Here is a 19513-nt window from a genome sequence, read left to right on the forward strand (position 1 = left end):
TTTCTCAGTCAGCCAGAATTCATGTATCATACTAAATTGTTTTTACGCTATATTGATGATTTGATTGTATTTTAGTCAGGCCCACAGGAAGTTTTCTGTACCTTTATTGATAGCATTAACAATGCTCAGGGGCCCATCAAATTTACCTATAGAACAAGTTACCAGGAAATTGAATTTCTGGATGTCAAACTGACTAATCAGGGTGGCCATTTGGTGAAGTCAGTCTATACTAAACCAACTGACCGCAACACCCTGCTTAGATTTTCCAGCCACCATCCATCAGCATTGAGAGCAGGGTTGCCTTATTCGCAAATGTTGCGTGTTGCCAGGATTAATAGTGATAGAGCCGTGTTAGAACGGCAACTTGAGGACATGGTTTCAAAGTTTATCTGTCGTGGATATCCTGAGAAATTATTGTTAGAACAGAAACAGAAAGTGCTCAATATCCCCCGGGAAACTCTATTTCTTCCCAGCAACCGCAAAAAACATCAGTCTAATAGAATTATGTGGCCTTCCCTGTTTACAACAAGTAGCAATATTACAGCTCAAGCCACGAAAGCATTATGGCCTATTATTAGTACGGACACTGAGCTAAGTGTGTTGAGAAATAAGTCCCCTATGGCATGTTACCGCCGTGGGAGAAATATTCGTGACATGGTTGTGCGTACCGACATTTCGAAGTTTAAAAACGAATCTACCAGAATGTTGTCCAGACGCAAGGCCGGGTGCTATAGATGCATTAACTGTGCGACTTGCAATCATCTAGATGTTGGTAGTTCTTATAGACACCCACATAGTGGTAAATACATTCCAATCAGACATGTGGTCACATGCACAACCACTTTTGTCATCAACATAATCCGATGCCCTTGTGGGTACTATTATGTGGGAAAAACTATCCGCCAATTTAAAGAACGGGCCAATCAACACCGTTCTGCCATTCGTGCAGCATTAATCTCTGGTAAAAGTGAACAACCGGTAGCTCAGCATTTTGCTGATAGAAAGCACAGCCTGGCTAGCCTTAAGTACATGATCATAGATCATCTCCCTGAGCTGAAACGTGGTGGTGATAGAAACAAACAGTTGCTTATCATGGAGGCAAGATGGATTGTCCGGCTGGACACTGTTGCCCCACGGGGCTTAAATGAAAAGATTTGTTGGAATAGTCTTACATAAGAATATGTGCATTTGTTGTGTTCTCATATTTCTATTCTCCTGATTTTTGCAAAACTAGATCAGTCTTTAGAGTTATTCATTTGGGTAATTATAAATAGTATATACTTTCTGATTCAATTTACATATATTAGGACATAAATGTTGTCTTTGCAGTCCGGTTTTTATGATGGGATACATGATTCTCCGTTTTTACACACTGGTGTTCCAGTGTTGTTTTTAATCTTTTTCTTGTTAATGTTTTTATGGGTGATGCACGGGGGCCACACCGATCGCTCTGACGACGGGTGACGTGGGCTGTATAACTCAAGGATGCGGCTACATCTTGGGATGTTATGGTAACCAAGACCGTTGCCAGGAACGCGTCGTGACGTGACTCAGCCATGCCCCCTGCTTTGATGACTACGTGGTGCGGGCCGTCGAGCTCAATGACGCGGCTGCGTCTCGGGCATCCATGGTAACCGCTATCGTTGTCATGACGGCGGCGGGACGCGGTGGAGACGTGCATGTGGATGACGTCTTTCACATGCGTCCGGCTGCTCTGGCGGGCGTGTGCGGCGGCGCAGGTGTCAGTGGTTTTGTCATTTACTGGTCTTTATAAGGGTGGTAAGTTGCTGTTTTATGTATGTTCACCATTTCTCCTGTATGTGATTTCTGTACATCCTGATGACGGTGTTCCACACCGAAACGTTGATGTAATCTTTGGAACTTTCTTTTATTGGAATATAATATACTTGTTGCAAAATCCTATGAGTGCCGTCCCTCTGTTTGGAACTATATACATATATATATATATATATATATGTGTGGTATTCATGTGACTGGCGGCCTGGAGACCGACGGTCACATGAGCTCCACCAACATCCCGCCCCCTCACTATTCCGACGGTACGCATGCCAACCAACAGGGACTATTTCCACTCATGGTTGTCCGCGGCACCCATAGAGTGGGAACAGAACCCATGGTGACCACAGGTCGCCACCGAGCCTGCAAGGGGCTTGCTGCACTCACCACCGCCAGGATCCTGGTGTCGGTATGCTGCTGTGATCCAGGTGTCAGTATGCTAATCGCCGGTCAGCCATACCACACCCCTATATATATATATATATATATATATGTGTGTGTGTGTGTATGTATATATGTATATAAATATATGTATATATATCACAAATAGAAATGGATTCTCGTGGGAGCCAATATGCCTTTTGTATGACAATAATTAAAAGTTTTTATTGTACAGAAACAAACGATATTTATCCTAAGCGTTCGTTATTGACACAACCTTCTAAAAATTCATATAAAACAATATTACAATCTTATACATAAATTACAGTTGGATGTGAGGATTTTACAGCCAGGTGATCAAAGTCAGAACTCGAAATGGATGTATCTCCAACCAGATGCTTGTGATAAGGACTTTGTTAACCAGACGTTGCAAAACCCAACGCGTTTCGTCCGTTAGGACTTCATCAGGGGTTTGGAATCAGTTCTTATAGTAGGAGTGATTACCATTGATTAGAAAGGTTTAGAATATCCAATGATTACATCCAATCACATATTCAATTCGATAAATATAATATCTAGATAGACTTCAAAAAAAATATATATAAATTTGGTTGAAATTAGATGATGTTACGTTCCCTATTTTCAATCAAGAATGGTGGAACCTTATAGTCTACCTCTGTTAATACATGTCACCAAACAGAGAACTTAGGAAAATTTCAAATCCTGAACGAAACTATTCCTTTTTACAGGAACAAGTGCAACCTCACTGAATCCCAACTACTATTGCTGTAGTTGGGATTCAGTGAGGTTGCACTTGTTCCTGTAAAAAGGAATAGTTTCGTTCAGGATTTGAAATTTTCCTAAGTTCTCTGTTTGGTGACATGTATTAACAGAGGTAGACTATAAGGTTCCACCATTCTTGATTGAAAATAGGGAACGTAACATCATCTAATTTCAACCAAATTTATATATATTTTTTTTGAAGTCTATCTAGATATTATATTTATCGAATTGAATATGTGATTGGATGTAATCATTGGATATTCTAAACCTTTCTAATCAATGGTAATCACTCCTACTATAAGAACTGATTCCAAACCCCTGATGAAGTCCTAACGGACGAAACGCGTTGGGTTTTGCAACGTCTGGTTAACAAAGTCCTTATCACAAGCATCTGGTTGGAGATACATCCATTTCGAGTTCTGACTTTGATCACCTGGCTGTAAAATCCTCACATCCAACTGTAATTTATGTATAAGATTGTAATATTGTTTTATATGAATTTTTAGAAGGTTGTGTCAATAACGAACGCTTAGGATAAATATCGTTTGTTTCTGTACAATAAAAACTTTTAATTATTGTCATACAAAAGGCATATTGGCTCCCACGAGAATCCATTTCTATTTGTAATCTACTTTTAATACCTTATCTGACAGAGGGTATTTCTTGATGGTTTGAGACTAGAGGTATAGCGCAAGATATTAGGGTTGATTTTTTGTTTTGTAATATGTATATATATATATATATATATATATGTATATGTGTATGACCCATCGGGTTGGGGGAAGGAAGGGGTGGAGCGAGCACCGAGGCAAGAGGAGGAGGCAGGGACAGAACCCAGACATGCAGCTCCACTCCAGCACCTGCCCAGTAGATCCGACATCCAGTGAGCATGGAGCGCAATACAGTTCTGGGCTGTCATACCCTCCCGGCAAACAAAACACAGTCCTGGCTGTCATACCCTTCATTTTTTCATTTCACTCAGTGTCGCTGCCCCTCAAGTGCCGCCACCCATAGGCAGCTGCCTAGTGGTAGCGCTGTCCCTGGGTTATGTTACTTCCAAGTTCCCACATTACTTACCTTTTGCCAGCAGCTGTCTTACTGGAAGCAGCAGAGTGTAAAGAAGTTTTTGAGCTATGTAAAGTATTCGGAAGGATGTTCTCTCTGAAAGAACTCAAGTCATCATCATCACTCAATCCATGTATTTCTTCCCATGCACCACCTGCAACATTATTCAGTGGTCACTTTATAAGACAGAACACAAGGGACATTTGTATTTGGGTAACATGCAAATTAACAGAGGACATTTTTTTTATAGTCTAGAAATCTTCCGTAATCCCAGGGCTATTTGTAAATGAGACGTTTTTGGTTGCACCGGTGCTTTATACCACTTCTGACTCTTCAGTCTGTCTGGATAGTGTTATCCTGTCATTTGCCAAGATGTTAGTCACCAATACTTGCAGCTAAAATATCAGAAGGTTTTCTTGATTTTTATTAGCTAATTGGTACAATAGAGATATACTTTAACCACTTGCTGGCCACCAACCAAATAAATAATTCCCTTCACTTTTCAAAAAAATCATTATACTGTAGGTTGCCTTTTGAAATGGGGACTGACGATAGTCACCGACCCTACCCCCTCCTGTAGCAGGAAGGGTTAATTATAGTGACGTCTTAAGTACATAATATGTGTTTTTTTATGGTAGAAAAAAAAAGAAAGAAGGTCATATAGGGGGGTATCCAACTAACAGAGAAGAAACATTGGTCACAAAAAACATCAGTTTTTCGTGATTTTTCTAGAGATGAGCGGGTTCGGTTTCTCTGAATCCGAACCCGCCAGAACTTCATGTTTTTTTTCACGGGTCCGAGCGACTCGGATCTTCCCGCCTTGCTCGGTTAACCCGAGCGCGCCCGAACGTCATCATGACGCTGTCGGATTCTCGCGAGGCTCGGATTCTATCGCGAGACTCGGATTCTATATAAGGAACCGCGCGTCGCCGCCATTTTCACACGTGCATTGAGATTGATAGGGAGAGGACGTGGCTGGCGTCCTCTCCATTTAGATTATAAGAGACTGAGAGAGATTTACTGGAGCTGACTAGGAGGAGTACTGTTACTGTAGAAGTGTAGAGACTGAGTGGAGAGAGTTTACTAGTGAGGACAGTGCAGTTTACTTTATAATCCGTTCTCTGCCTGAAAAAAGCGATACACAGCACACAGTGACTCAGTCACATACCATATCTGTGTGCACTGCTCAGGCTCAGGCCAGTGTGCTGCATCATCTATTATCTATATATAATATTATATATATCTGTCTGACTGCTCAGCTCACACAGCTTATAATTGTGGGGGAGACTGGGGAGCACTACTGCAGTGCCAGTTATAGGTTATAGCAGGAGCCAGGAGTACATAATATATTATATAGTGAGTGACCACCAGACACACAGTGCAGTTTATTTAATATATCCGTTCTCTGCCTGAAAAAAGCGATACACACAGTGACTCAGTCAGTCACATACCATATCTGTGTGCACTGCTCAGGCTCAGGCCAGTGTGCTGCATCATCTATTATCTATATATAATATTATATATATCTGTCTGACTGCTCAGCTCACACAGCTTATAATTGTGGGGGAGACTGGGGAGCACTACTGCAGTGCCAGTTATAGGTTATAGCAGGAGCCAGGAGTACATAATATATTATATAGTGAGTGACCACCAGACACACAGTGCAGTTTATTTAATATATCCGTTCTCTGCCTGAAAAAAGCGATACACACAGTGACTCAGTCAGTCACATACCATATCTGTGTGCACTGCTCAGGCTCAGGCCAGTGTGCTGCATCATCTATTATCTATATATAATATTATATATATCTGTCTGACTGCTCAGCTCACACAGCTTATAATTGTGGGGGAGACTGGGGAGCACTACTGCAGTGCCAGTTATAGGTTATAGCAGGAGCCAGGAGTACATATTATATTAAAATTAAACAGTGCACACTTTTGCTGCAGGAGTGCCACTGCCAGTGTGACTGACCAGTGACCTGACCACACTGACCACCAGTATAGTTAGTAGTATACTTATATTGTGATTGCCTGAAAAAGTTAAACACTCGTCGTGTGACTTCACTTGTGTGTTTTTTTTTTTTTTATTCTATAAAAATAAAACTCATTCTGCTGACAGACAGTGTCCAGCAGGTCCGTCATTATATAATATATAATATATACCTGTCCGGCTGCAGTAGTGATATATATATATTTTTTATATCATTTATCATCCAGTCGCAGCAGACACAGTACGGTAGTTCACGGCTGTGGCTACCTCTGTGTCTCTGCACTCGGCAGGCAGTCCGTCCATAATTGTAATACCACCTAACCGTGGATTTTTTTCATTCTTCTTTATACATACATAGTTACATAGACATCTTCTCTTTATCAACCAGTCTATATTAGCTGCAGACACAGTACAGTACGGTAGTTCACGGCTGTGGCTACCTCTGTGTCTGCACTCGGCAGGCAGTCCGTCCATAATTGTATACCACCTAACCGTGGTTTTTTTTCATTCTTCTTTATACATACATAGTTACATAGACATCTTCTCTTTATCAACCAGTCTATATTAGCTGCAGACACAGTACAGTACGGTAGTTCACGGCTGTGGCTACCTCTGTGTCTGCACTCGGCAGGCAGTCCGTCCATAATTGTATACCACCTAACCGTGGATTTTTTTTCATTCTTCTTTATACATACATAGTTACATAGACATCTTCTCTTTATCAACCAGTCTATATTAGCTGCAGACACAGTACAGTACGGTAGTTCACGGCTGTGGCTACCTCTGTGTCTGCACTCGGCAGGCAGTCCGTCCATAATTGTATACCACCTAACCGTGGATTTTTTTCAGTCTTCTTTATACATACATAGTTACATAGACATCTTCTCTTTATCAACCAGTCTATATTAGCTGCAGACACAGTACAGTACGGTAGTTCACGGCTGTGGCTACCTCTGTGTCTGCAGTCGGCAGGCAGTCCATAATTGTATACTAGTATCCATCTCCATTGTTTACCTGAGGTGCCTTTTAGTTGTGCCTATTAAAATATGGAGAACAAAAATGTTGAGGTTCCAAAATTAGGGAAAGATCAAGATCCACTTCCACCTCGTGCTGAAGCTGCTGCCACTAGTCATGGCCGAGACGATGAAATGCCAGCAACGTCGTCTGCCAAGGCCGATGCCCAATGTCATAGTACAGAGCATGTCATATCCAAAACACCAAATATCAGAAAAAAAAGGACTCCAAAACCTAAAATAAAATTGTCGGAGGAGAAGCGTAAACTTGCCAATATGCCATTTACCACACGGAGTGGCAAGGAACGGCTGAGGCCCTGGCCTATGTTCATGGCTAGTGGTTCAGCTTCACATGAGGATGGAAGCACTCAGCCTCTCGCTAGAAAAATGAAAAGACTCAAGCTGGCAAAAGCAGCACAGCAAAGAACTGTGCATTCTTCGAAATCCCAAATCCACAAGGAGAGTCCAATTGTGTCGGTTGCGATGCCTGACCTTCCCAACACTGGACGTGAAGAGCATGCGCCTTCCACCATTTGCACGCCCCCTGCAAGTGCTGGAAGGAGCACCCGCAGTCCAGTTCCTGATAGTCAGATTGAAGATGTCAGTGTTGAAGTACACCAGGATGAGGAGGATATGGGTGTTGCTGGCGCTGGGGAGGAAATTGACCAGGAGGATTCTGATGGTGAGGTGGTTTGTTTAAGTCAGGCACCCGGGGAGACACCTGTTGTCCGTGGGAGGAATATGGCCGTTGACATGCCAGGTGAAAATACCAAAAAAATCAGCTCTTCGGTGTGGAGGTATTTCACCAGAAATGCGGACAACAGGTGTCAAGCCGTGTGTTCCCTTTGTCAAGCTGTAATAAGTAGGGGTAAGGACGTTAACCACCTCGGAACATCCTCCCTTATACGTCACCTGCAGCGCATTCATAATAAGTCAGTGACAAGTTCAAAAACTTTGGGTGACAGCGGAAGCAGTCCACTGACCAGTAAATCCCTTCCTCTTGTAACCAAGCTCACGCAAACCACCCCACCAACTCCCTCAGTGTCAATTTCCTCCTTCCCCAGGAATGCCAATAGTCCTGCAGGCCATGTCACTGGCAATTCTGACGAGTCCTCTCCTGCCTGGGATTCCTCCGATGCATCCTTGCGTGTAACGCCTACTGCTGCTGGCGCTGCTGTTGCTGCCGCTGGGAGTCGATGGTCATCCCAGAGGGGAAGTCGTAAGCCCACTTGTACTACTTCCAGTAAGCAATTGACTGTTCAACAGTCCTTTGCGAGGAAGATGAAATATCACAGCAGTCATCCTACTGCAAAGCGGATAACTGAGGCCTTGACAACTATGTTGGTGTTAGACGTGCGTCCGGTATCCGCCGTTAGTTCACAGGGAACTAGACAATTTATTGAGGCAGTGTGCCCCCGTTACCAAATACCATCTAGGTTCCACTTCTCTAGGCAGGCGATACCGAGAATGTACACGGACGTCAGAAAAAGACTCACCAGTGTCCTAAAAAATGCAGTTGTACCCAATGTCCACTTAACCACGGACATGTGGACAAGTGGAGCAGGGCAGGGTCAGGACTATATGACTGTGACAGCCCACTGGGTAGATGTATGGACTCCCGCCGCAAGAACAGCAGCGGCGGCACCAGTAGCAGCATCTCGCAAACGCCAACTCTTTCCTAGGCAGGCTACGCTTTGTATCACCGCTTTCCAGAATACGCACACAGCTGAAAACCTCTTACGGCAACTGAGGAAGATCATCGCGGAATGGCTTACCCCAATTGGACTCTCCTGTGGATTTGTGGCATCGGACAACGCCAGCAATATTGTGTGTGCATTAAATATGGGCAAATTCCAGCACGTCCCATGTTTTGCACATACCTTGAATTTGGTGGTGCAGAATTTTTTAAAAAACGACAGGGGCGTGCAAGAGATGCTGTCGGTGGCCAGAAAAATTGCGGGACACTTTCGGCATACAGGCACCACGTACAGAAGACTGGAGCACCACCAAAATCTACTGAACCTGCCCTGCCATCATCTGAAGCAAGAAGTGGTAACGAGGTGGAATTCAACCCTCTATATGCTTCAGAGGTTGGAGGAGCAGCAAAAGGCCATTCAAGCCTATACAATTGAGCACGATATAGGAGGTGGAATGCACCTGTCTCAAGTGCAGTGGAGAATGATTTCAACGTTGTGCAAGGTTCTGATGCCCTTTGAACTTGCCACACGTGAAGTCAGTTCAGACACTGCCAGCCTGAGTCAGGTCATTCCCCTCATCAGGCTTTTGCAGAAGAAGCTGGAGGCATTGAAGAAGGAGCTAAAAGGGAGCGATTCCGCTAGGCATGTGGGACTTGTGGATGCAGCCCTTAATTCGCTTAACAAGGATTCACGGGTGGTCAATCTGTTGAAATCAGAGCACTACATTTTGGCCACCGTGCTCGATCCTAGATTTAAAGCCTACCTTGGATCTCTCTTTCCGGCAGACACAAGTCTGCTGGGGTTGAAAGACCTGCTGGTGACAAAATTGTCAAGTCAAGCGGAACGCGACCTGTCAACATCTCCTCCTTCACATTCTCCCGCAACTGGGGGTGCGAGGAAAAGGCTCAGAATTCCGAGCCCACCCGCTGGCGGTGATGCAGGGCAGTCTGGAGCGACTGCTGATGCTGACATCTGGTCCGGACTGAAGGACCTGACAACGATTACGGACATGTCGTCTACTGTCACTGCATATGATTCTCTCAACATTGATAGAATGGTGGAGGATTATATGAGTGACCGCATCCAAGTAGGCACGTCACACAGTCCGTACTTATACTGGCAGGAAAAAGAGGCAATTTGGAGGCCCTTGCACAAACTGGCTTTATTCTACCTAAGTTGCCCTCCCACAAGTGTGTACTCCGAAAGAGTGTTTAGTGCCGCCGCTCACCTTGTCAGCAATCGGCGTACGAGGTTACATCCAGAAAATGTGGAGAAGATGATGTTCATTAAAATGAATTATAATCAATTCCTCCGCGGAGACATTGACCAGCAGCAATTGCCTCCACAAAGTACACAGGGAGCTGAGATGGTGGATTCCAGTGGGGACGAATTGATAATCTGTGAGGAGGGGGATGTACACGGTGATATATCGGAGGGTGAAGATGAGGTGGACATCTTGCCTCTGTAGAGCCAGTTTGTGCAAGGAGAGATTAATTGCTTCTTTTTTGGGGGGGGTCCAAACCAACCCGTCATATCAGTCACAGTCGTGTGGCAGACCCTGTCACTGAAATGATGGGTTGGTTAAAGTGTGCATGTCCTATTTTGTTTATACAACATAAGGGTGGGTGGGAGGGCCCAAGGACAATTCCATCTTGCACCTCTTTTTTCTTTTCTTTTTCTTTGCATCATGTGCTGATTGGGGAGGGTTTTTTGGAAGGGACATCCTGCGTGACACTGCAGTGCCACTCCTAGATGGGCCCGGTGTTTGTGTCGGCCACTAGGGTCGCTAATCTTACTCACACAGTCAGCTACCTCATTGCGCCTCTTTTTTTCTTTGCGTCATGTGCTGTTTGGGGAGGGTTTTTTGGAAGGGACATCCTGCGTGACACTGCAGTGCCACTCCTAGATGGGCCCGGTGTTTGTGTCGGCCACTAGGGTCGCTAATCTTACTCACACAGCTACCTCATTGCGCCTCTTTTTTTCTTTGCGTCATGTGCTGTTTGGGGAGGGTTTTTTGGAAGGGACATCCTGCGTGACACTGCAGTGCCACTCCTAGATGGGCCCGGTGTTTGTGTCGGCCACTAGGGTCGCTAATCTTACTCACACAGCTACCTCATTGCGCCTCTTTTTTTCTTTGCGTCATGTGCTGTTTGGGGAGGGTTTTTTGGAAGGGCCATCCTGCGTGACACTGCAGTGCCACTCCTAGATGGGCCCGGTGTTTGTGTCGGCCACTAGGGTCGCTAATCTTACTCACACAGCTACCTCATTGCGCCTCTTTTTTTCTTTGCGTCATGTGCTGTTTGGGGAGGGTTTTTTGGAAGGGACATCCTGCGTGACACTGCAGTGCCACTCCTAGATGGGCCCGGTGTTTGTGTCGGCCACTAGGGTCGCTTATCTTACTCACACAGCGACCTCTGTGCAAATTTTAGGACTAAAAATAATATTGTGAGGTGTGAGGTATTCAGAATAGACTGAAAATGAGTGTAAATTATGGTTTTTGAGGTTAATAATACTTTGGGATCAAAATGACCCCCAAATTCTATGATTTAAGCTGTTTTTTAGTGTTTTTTGAAAAAAACACCCGAATCCAAAACACACCCGAATCCGACAAAAAAAATTCGGTGAGGTTTTGCCAAAACGCGTTCGAACCCAAAACACGGCCGTGGAACCGAACCCAAAACCAAAACACAAAACCCGAAAAATTTCAGGCGCTCATCTCTAGATTTTTCTACATGTTTTTTTACAGGCTATTCAGGCTATTTGGTCGCCTGTAAAAAAAAAATACATTCTCTCCCGAAAACACACAGGTTCAGTGAAACCTGTCTGTTTTCAGTAGAAACACCCCCGTTTTTGGATGAAAACAGGACTGTTTCTGGGGATCTAGTTTCACCTGTCTGAGACAGGTGAAACAAAATCCCAGATAAGCCGTGCCTCACGCTGTTTTATTAGGACTAATAGGATACCCCCTTACACATTTACAGTGACTGGAAGATAAGTTTTTGTAGCATACCACAGAATATGGTTTTGTGACATTTATGGCGATAGAAAAAATAAGAGAATATGGAACTACAACATGTATTTCTGTTTAAATGAAAAATAGCAGTGCATGGTTGTCTGACCCTTCCTTGCACACTGCAGGAATCCCACATTGAGAAGCCCCCCTCCGCAATCCACCCCCTCTTCCCCCACACTGTGGAAACTGCACACTGCAATCTCTTATAAAAATCATGGTACAGTGTCTTTTTTTTAACACACTACAGTCAATTCAATTTAGCATGAAATTAATAGCGCTTGGAATTAGCACCCAGTGCTATTCAATTCAGTGCAATGTGACACCCGATGAGAGGATTTCTTCTCGCACAAAAGTGCTGCTGCAATGCTGTTTTCTGCTCTCAGCGAGGCCAAAACAGCATTGTGTCGGAGAATGCCGATCTTGCAACAAAACATCCTGTTTATTCTGTGAGAACTGGCTATCTCTGACATAACAGCGCACTGAATTTAATAGCACTGGGAGCTGATTCCTGGCACTATTCAGTCCATGCTGAATTGAACTGACCCATTGTACTGACATGTGACTTCCTATTTATGCTATAGTACTGCATATGTGCTATGATAGGGGCTATCATAGCTCTTCCGACCCTGGGCCAGAAATTAATTAAATCAGGTTTCATGCACATGCACTCTGTGTAACCTAGTACAAAAGAGACACTTCTCCATTTGGGTTGTTGAGAAAGACCTTCTTGTGCAAGGCAGGGGAGATAGGAACCAGGGGGGTAATTCCAAGTTGATCGCAGCAGGATTTTTGATAGCAATTGGGCAAAACCATGTGCACTGCAGGGGAGGCAGATATAACATGTGCAGAAAGAGTTAGATTTGGGTGGGTTATTTTATTTCTGTGTAGGGTAAATACTGGCTGCTTTATTTTTACACTGCAAATTAGATTGCAGATTGAACACACCCCACCCAAATCTAACTCTCTCTGCACATGTTATATCTGCCTCCCCTGCAGTGCACATGGTTTTGCCCGATTGCTAACAAAAATCCTGCTGCGATCAACTTGGAATTACCCCCCAGGTCTTCCAGAATCTCACCAGAAATAGATAATGGCAATGGTGGTTGGAGTTTACTTAATAAAGTGCAGGGGAATGCTCAATCAGATCCCTGGTAGCAGTGGCGTAACTCCCCAAGCCACCGCGAGGACTGCGGGGGCGCCACTGACTTAGAACAGATTGACATGCGGACGAGCGTCCGCATGTCAATCTGCGGTCTCCTTCCCTCCGCTGTTGTGTTGGAGGGACACGGAGGGCACCGCGCGCGCCTCTCCAGTGTCCCTCCTGGCTCTCCGGCCGGTCTAATAAAGGAAGTGCCGTTCGTGAGCTCTGATTGGCTCACGATCCGGCACTTCCTTTATTAGACCCGCAGGAGAGCCAGGAAGGACACGGGAGAGGCGCGCGCTGTGCCATCCGTGTCCCTCCAACACAAAGGAGCGGCGGGGGGGATAGGGGAGCAGGCACTGTGGGGGAATATCTGGCACTGGTGGCATGTACCTGGCGGCACTGTGGGGGAATATCTGGCACTGGGGGCATATACCTGGCACTGTGGGGCAATATCTGGCACTGTGGGGAGCAGGCACTGAGGGGGCTTATGTGACACTGGGGGGGAATATCTGGCACTGGGGGCATATACCTGGCACTGTGGGGGAATATCTGGCACTGGGGGCATATACCTGGCACTGTGGGGGAATATCTGGCACTGAGGGGAGCAGGCACTGAGGGGGCATATGTGGCACTGTGGGGGAATATCTGGCACTGGGGGCAAATACCTGGCACTGTGGGGGAATATCTGGCACTGGGGGGAGCAGGCACTGAGGGGGCATATGTGGCACTGTGGGGGAATATCTGGCACTGGGGGCATATGTGGCACTGGGGGGGGGGTATATTTGGCACTGGGGGCATGTACCTGGCACTGTGGGGGAATATCTGGCACTGAGGGCATATGTGGCACTGGGAGCACGGCCCTACCAACAAGCACTACCCCCTAGCAACGAGCATGACACCCAGTGCATGAAACCCCTGGCAACGAGCATGACACCCTGAGCATGAAAATCCCTGGCACCGTGCATGGAACCAATAGCATGAAACCCCTGGCAACGAGCAGGTAATTTAAAAGTAATTAGAAGCCTTACTGTAGAACTTAATGTGTAATGGGCATTACGGTGTGTGGCATAATGTATCATGGACATTGCGGTGTGTGTCATAATGTGTCAGGCATTACGGTGTGTTGTATACTATATCACGATCATTGTGGTATGTGGTATAATGTCTCAGGGTCATTGCGGTGTGTGTCATAATGTGTCACAGACATTGTATGTGCTATAATGTATCAGGGGCATTGCAGTGTGTAGCATAATGTATAACGGGCATTGCGATTCCTGTCATAATGTGTCACAGGCATTACGGTGTGTGGCATAATGTGTCGGGGGCATTACAGTGCGTGCATATTGTGTCATGGGCATTATTGTGTGTGGCATAATGTCTAAGGGCCATTGCAGTATGTGGCATAATGTATACTGGGCATTACTATAAGGAGGAAAAATGACAAATAATGTAAGGGGCATGAATCAGGATTATTTTTCTTTCATGTGGTGGCTAACGTCTGAGCGTGCAGGTTGCAAAACTGGGGCATAAGGTAGACTTTTCCTGCAATACCACGCTCCTTTATGCGAAGCCACGCCCATTTCAACTAAGCCACACACCCTTTTTGGTGGGCGCGCGCATATTTGTCCCTTTACTACTGCCAATTATGGGGGGGGGGGGGGGGGGGGGCGCCGAAGAATTTTTTGGCTTGGGGGAGAAAAATTTCTAGTTACGCCACTGCCTGGTAGATAACAGCTTGAGGGGCTTATGTAATAATAACCTGCGAGATACAGGCTGTGCGTGAATTCCAGAGTTTTTGCATGTATTTTTAAAGTGGAAATCATTTACAAGGCAAAACCAACCTGGTTTTACCTTGTAAATGATTGCTGCTTTAAAAATACAGGCATATTCGCTGGAATTCCCACACAACCTGCATCTTGCAGGTTATTACGTAAGCCCCTATAAAATGTATGAAAATATACTTACTAAATTGTCTCTATCTCTCCACAATGCCCTCCCTCTTCCAAGCCCAACAAGGTTATACCACCTAATGACCCTATTATGTTTTACCAATTCTCTAGGGTCACTTATTGGCAAACTTTGAATATATTATTTATTTATTTATTTATTAACAGTTTCCATTGCGCTTTACAACTGAACACAATGATAAAACAAAACTGGGTAATAACAAACAGTCATAGAGGTTGGAAGGCCCTGCTCAGTATATTACCTTATACAGCATATAATGATTTATTTAACATTTCACAAATTATTTGCAATCTCACCACTAGTGTCTGCATGGGAACTTCTGCGGAAGTCATCTTCAGAAGCCATGATCAGAACCTCTGTATTTTCACTATTCAGTGAATATGGTGAACTGTTACGTTTAAAATGTTCTTCATGTTTGCCTAAAAAAAAATCACAATGTTTTCTTTATGAGAAAAATCTAAGAAAGCTGGTACTGCTACCAGTGATAGAGGTGCAGCACTCATAGCGACTTTAGATAAAGCAATAATGGCACAGCTACCAAGACAGTGATCAACGTTTCAATCTGTATTCGATTTTCGGCAGGATCAATCTACTACAGATTGAAACGTTGATCACCGTTTTGGTAGCTGTGCCATTATTGCTTTATCTAAAGTCGCCGTGAGTGTCGCATCTGTGCTGCATGGTGTTTATCTGTTCGTGGGGAAACAGGGCGCAGATTACACTACATGTGGAGTGCCAGACCATCTGTTGAGTCAATATATATATACCTGTATATATATATATATATATATACTGTATATTTATATATATAGAGAGCGATATAGATATATATTATATACACACACATACGCACACAGATGTGGGCAAATTTGTTAGTGCCCTTATAGCTCATTGAAACAATGGTTCATTCCTTCTGAAATGTGGGAAGATTAAAATCTATTTTCGCATATATACAGTACCTACATGTTATTTCACAGAATAAAGCAAAAAATAAATAAATAATTGTGAGATAAATTATTGCTTATTCTCCAAAGATATTTTAGAATGTCCATTAGAAAAAATAAACAATTTGATAATAGTGATATTACACTATACACATGCCTTCAATCTTCTAATCAGTTATTCAGCCTATTGAAATAGAGAAAAGTAGTCACTCTTCTGTTTGGTATCATTATGTGCATCGCACTGAAAATGGACTGGAGAGAGCAAAGAAGGGCGTTGGTCTGAGCAGAACAGAAATTTTTTAATTACCTACTAGCAAATCCTTTTCCCGTAGTCCGTAGGGGATACTGGGAATCTATTTAGTACCATGGAGTATAGACGGGTCCACTAGGAGCCATGGGAACTATAGAAGTTTGATTGTGTGTGCTGGCTCCTCCCTCTATGCCCCTCCTACCAGACTCAGTCTAGGAAACTGTGCCCAAGTAGACGGACATACTTTGAGAGAAAGATATAGAAAAGGAAAGTGTTGAGAATTCAAACCAGCAAAACCAGAATAAGAGGAAAGCCATGCTAACCAAACTTTCAAACAGGAACAGCAACAACTGAACCAAACAACATAATTGAACCAAGTAACAGAGCAGGAATAATGAAGCACAGGGCGGGCGCCCAGTATCCCCTACGGACGACGAGATAAGGATTTACCGGTAGGTAATTAAAATCCTATTTTCTCTTACGTCCTAGGGGATACTGGGAATCCAATTTAGTACCATGGGGAAGTACCAAAGCTTCCAAACCAGGTGGGAGAGTGCTGAGGTTCCTGAAGAACTGATTGACCAAACTGAAGGTCCTCAGAGGCCAAGTATTGAACTTGTAAGACTTAGCAAATGTGTTTGAACCCGACCAAGTAGCCGCCTGGCAGAGCTGTAAAGCCGAGACACCCTGGGCAGCCGCCCAAGAGGAATCCACCAACCTAGTAGAGTGGGCTTGAACAGATTTCGGAATTGGCAAACCTGCCGTGGAAAAAGCATGCTGGATAGTGAGCCTGATCCAGCGTGCAATAGACTGCTTTGAAGCAGGGCACCCAATTTTATTGGGATCATAAAGAACGAACAGTGAGTCTGATTTTCTGTGACAAGCTGTTCTATTCATATAGACCTTCAAAGCCCTGATGACATCCAAAGACTTTGAAGTAGCAGAGGCATCCGTAACAGCCAGAACTACAATAGGCTGGTTTATGTGAAACGCGGACACCACCTTAGGAAGAAATTGCTGACGAGTCCTGAGTTCAGCTCTGTCCTCATGGAAAATCAAGTAGGGGCTCTTGTAAGACAACGCCCCCAGTTCCGACACATGTCTTGCTAAAGCCAATGCCAACAGTGTGACGGTCTTCCATGTAAGGTACTTTACGTTCACTTCCTGTAATGTTCAAACCAGTCGATTGGAGGAACTGCAGCACCAAATTGAGATCCCAAGGTGCCCTGGGAGGCACAAAGGGAGGTTGGATGTGAAGAACACCTTTCAAGAATGTCTGGACCTCAGGGCGAGAAGCCAATTGTTTCTGAAAGAAAATAGACAAGGCCGAAATCTGAACTTTAATGGAGTCTAGGCATAGGCCCACATCAACTCCCAACTGTACAAAAAGCAGGAAACATCCCAGATGAAATTCCACTGCAAAATATTGTCTGCTCTCACACCAAGAGACATATTTCTTCCAGATACGATGGTAATGCTTAAACATTACCCCATTTCTGGCTTAGATCATAGTTGGGATGACCTTGTCAGGAATCCCTCTCATGGCTAGAATCAGCTGTTCAACTTCCATGCCGTTAAACGTAGCCATATAGCAAGAAGTTAAATGTATAATTGCGCAAAAAACTATTTGCATGGTTACATAAATAACATTACTTCCTTTTTTCAGACAGAGTTGAATTCCTGAAATATCATCCAACAATAAGATAAATGAACTGTTCAGCACCACCTTCCACGCCTGGGCCGTGCTGAGGAAACCGGACTCACTGGACACTGATGTCAAACGTCAGTGCTGGACAAGCGGCTCACAGGAAGTTGCAACCACGTTGCTAGGAAACTCTGAACTCTCAATAAGAGGCTGGACAGGAGGTGGAAGAGGGGAGTGCATCTGTCAGGGAGATGCTGGCTCTAGGTGAGATTTTGGGAGGTTTAGAACCCACCCATGATCCAGGAGTAGTCTGGTTGAGAGGGCAATGTTCTCCAACAGCTGTTCCCTGGACGGTGCCTTTATCAGAAGATCATCCAAGTACGGAACTATGTTCACTCCCTGTCTGTGGAGCAACATCATCATCTCCGCCATCACTTTGGTGAACACCCTTGGTGCCGTGGAGAGACCAAATGGCAGGGCCTGAAACTGGTAGTGGCAGTCCTGCAGTGCAAACCATAGATAAGCCTGATGAGGTGGTCAGATCGGAATGTGAAGGTATGCTTCCTTGACATCCAGAGACGCTACAAATCCCCCCTCCTCCAGACCTGAGATCACCGCTCTCAACGACTCCATCCTGAATTTGAACACACGTAAGTACGGGTTCAATGACTTGAGGTTCAGAATTGGTCTTACCAAACCATCCAGTTTCGGTACTACAAACAAGCTGGAATAGTAACCTTGTGTAGACGAGGTGGAACTGGAATAATGACCTGGGTCTGTAACAGTGTTTGAATGGCATCTTGTAAGTTTACACTCGCCTCTTGTGAAACTGGTAAGCCTGATTTGAAGAATCTGTGAGGTGGGAGATCCTGGAACTCCAGTCTGTAGCCCTGGGATATAAGGTCTATGACCCAGGGATCCTGGCACGATCCTGTCCAGATGTGACTGAAGAATTTTAGCAGGCCTCCCACCATCATGTCTTCCAGGCATCGCGGTCCACCGTCATGAAGAAGGTTTTGAGGAAGCACAGCCTGAGCCCTGTTCCTGTGAACCAGCAGTCACTGGTTTGTGTGGTTTACCTCTAGCACCTCTGGCGGCAGTAGAAGAACCTCTGGCCTTGCCGATAAACTTGGCAGTCCGAAAGGACTGTAGCTTAGGTCCTGAGTAGGCCTTCCTAGCTGGCAGAGCTGCAGAAGGTAGGTATGTGGACTTACCCGCAGTAGCTCTGGGGATCCATTTGTCGAGTTCATCTCCAAATAAGGCCTCTCCTGTGAAAGGTAGGCCTTCCACTCCTTTCCTGAAGTCCGCATCAGCAGTCCAATGAATCAACCATAATCCTCTGTGTGCCGACACTGCCATAGCTGTAGTATGTGCATTAAGCAATCCTATTTCTTTTATGGCTTCCACCATACAGTTTGCAGAGTCCTGTATATATTGCAGGAGCAATATAATTTCCTCTTGAGGTAAGATGTCTATCCCATCAAGTAAATTACCTGACCATTTAGCAATGGCTCTTGTAATCCTCCCACATGCTATAGTGGCATCTCTGGGCCACCCTAGCAGCAGTATACAAAGATTTGAATGTAGTCTCAATCTTGCATACAGCCGCATCTTTTAGGGAGGCTGCACCAGGCACAGGTAATACAATTTCACGTAAGAGATTGGAGACTGACGCTTCCACTATCGGTGGGTTCTCCAATTTTTTTACTATCCTCAGGAGGAAAAGGAAAAGATGATAACATCCGCCTGGGAATTTTAAATTTCTTATCTGGATTAACCCACGGTTCTTCAAACAGGGTATTTAGTTACTTTGACACAGCAAA

At 44.7% G+C, this 19513-nt stretch overlaps 1 protein-coding gene across 4 annotated transcripts in view; it reads right to left on the reverse strand.

Annotated features, from left to right (window-relative positions):
- The window catches only part of LOC135050849 (uncharacterized), a 135097-nt gene that overhangs the window by 28712 nt on the left and 86872 nt on the right, over nucleotides 1-19513 (reverse strand). For all 4 annotated transcript variants that reach the window (XM_063957142.1, XM_063957141.1, XM_063957140.1 and 1 more), the window contains 2 exons: nucleotides 15148-15270; nucleotides 4039-4180 (listed from right to left, as the gene is read on the reverse strand). In XM_063957142.1, the coding sequence (XP_063813212.1) occupies nucleotides 4039-4180; nucleotides 15148-15270 (265 nt within the window). The remainder of the gene's footprint in view (nucleotides 1-4038; nucleotides 4181-15147; nucleotides 15271-19513) is intronic.

This window comes from Pseudophryne corroboree, chromosome 2 (assembly GCF_028390025.1).
Source record: "Pseudophryne corroboree isolate aPseCor3 chromosome 2, aPseCor3.hap2, whole genome shotgun sequence".
Lineage (NCBI taxonomy): Eukaryota > Metazoa > Chordata > Amphibia > Anura > Myobatrachidae > Pseudophryne > Pseudophryne corroboree.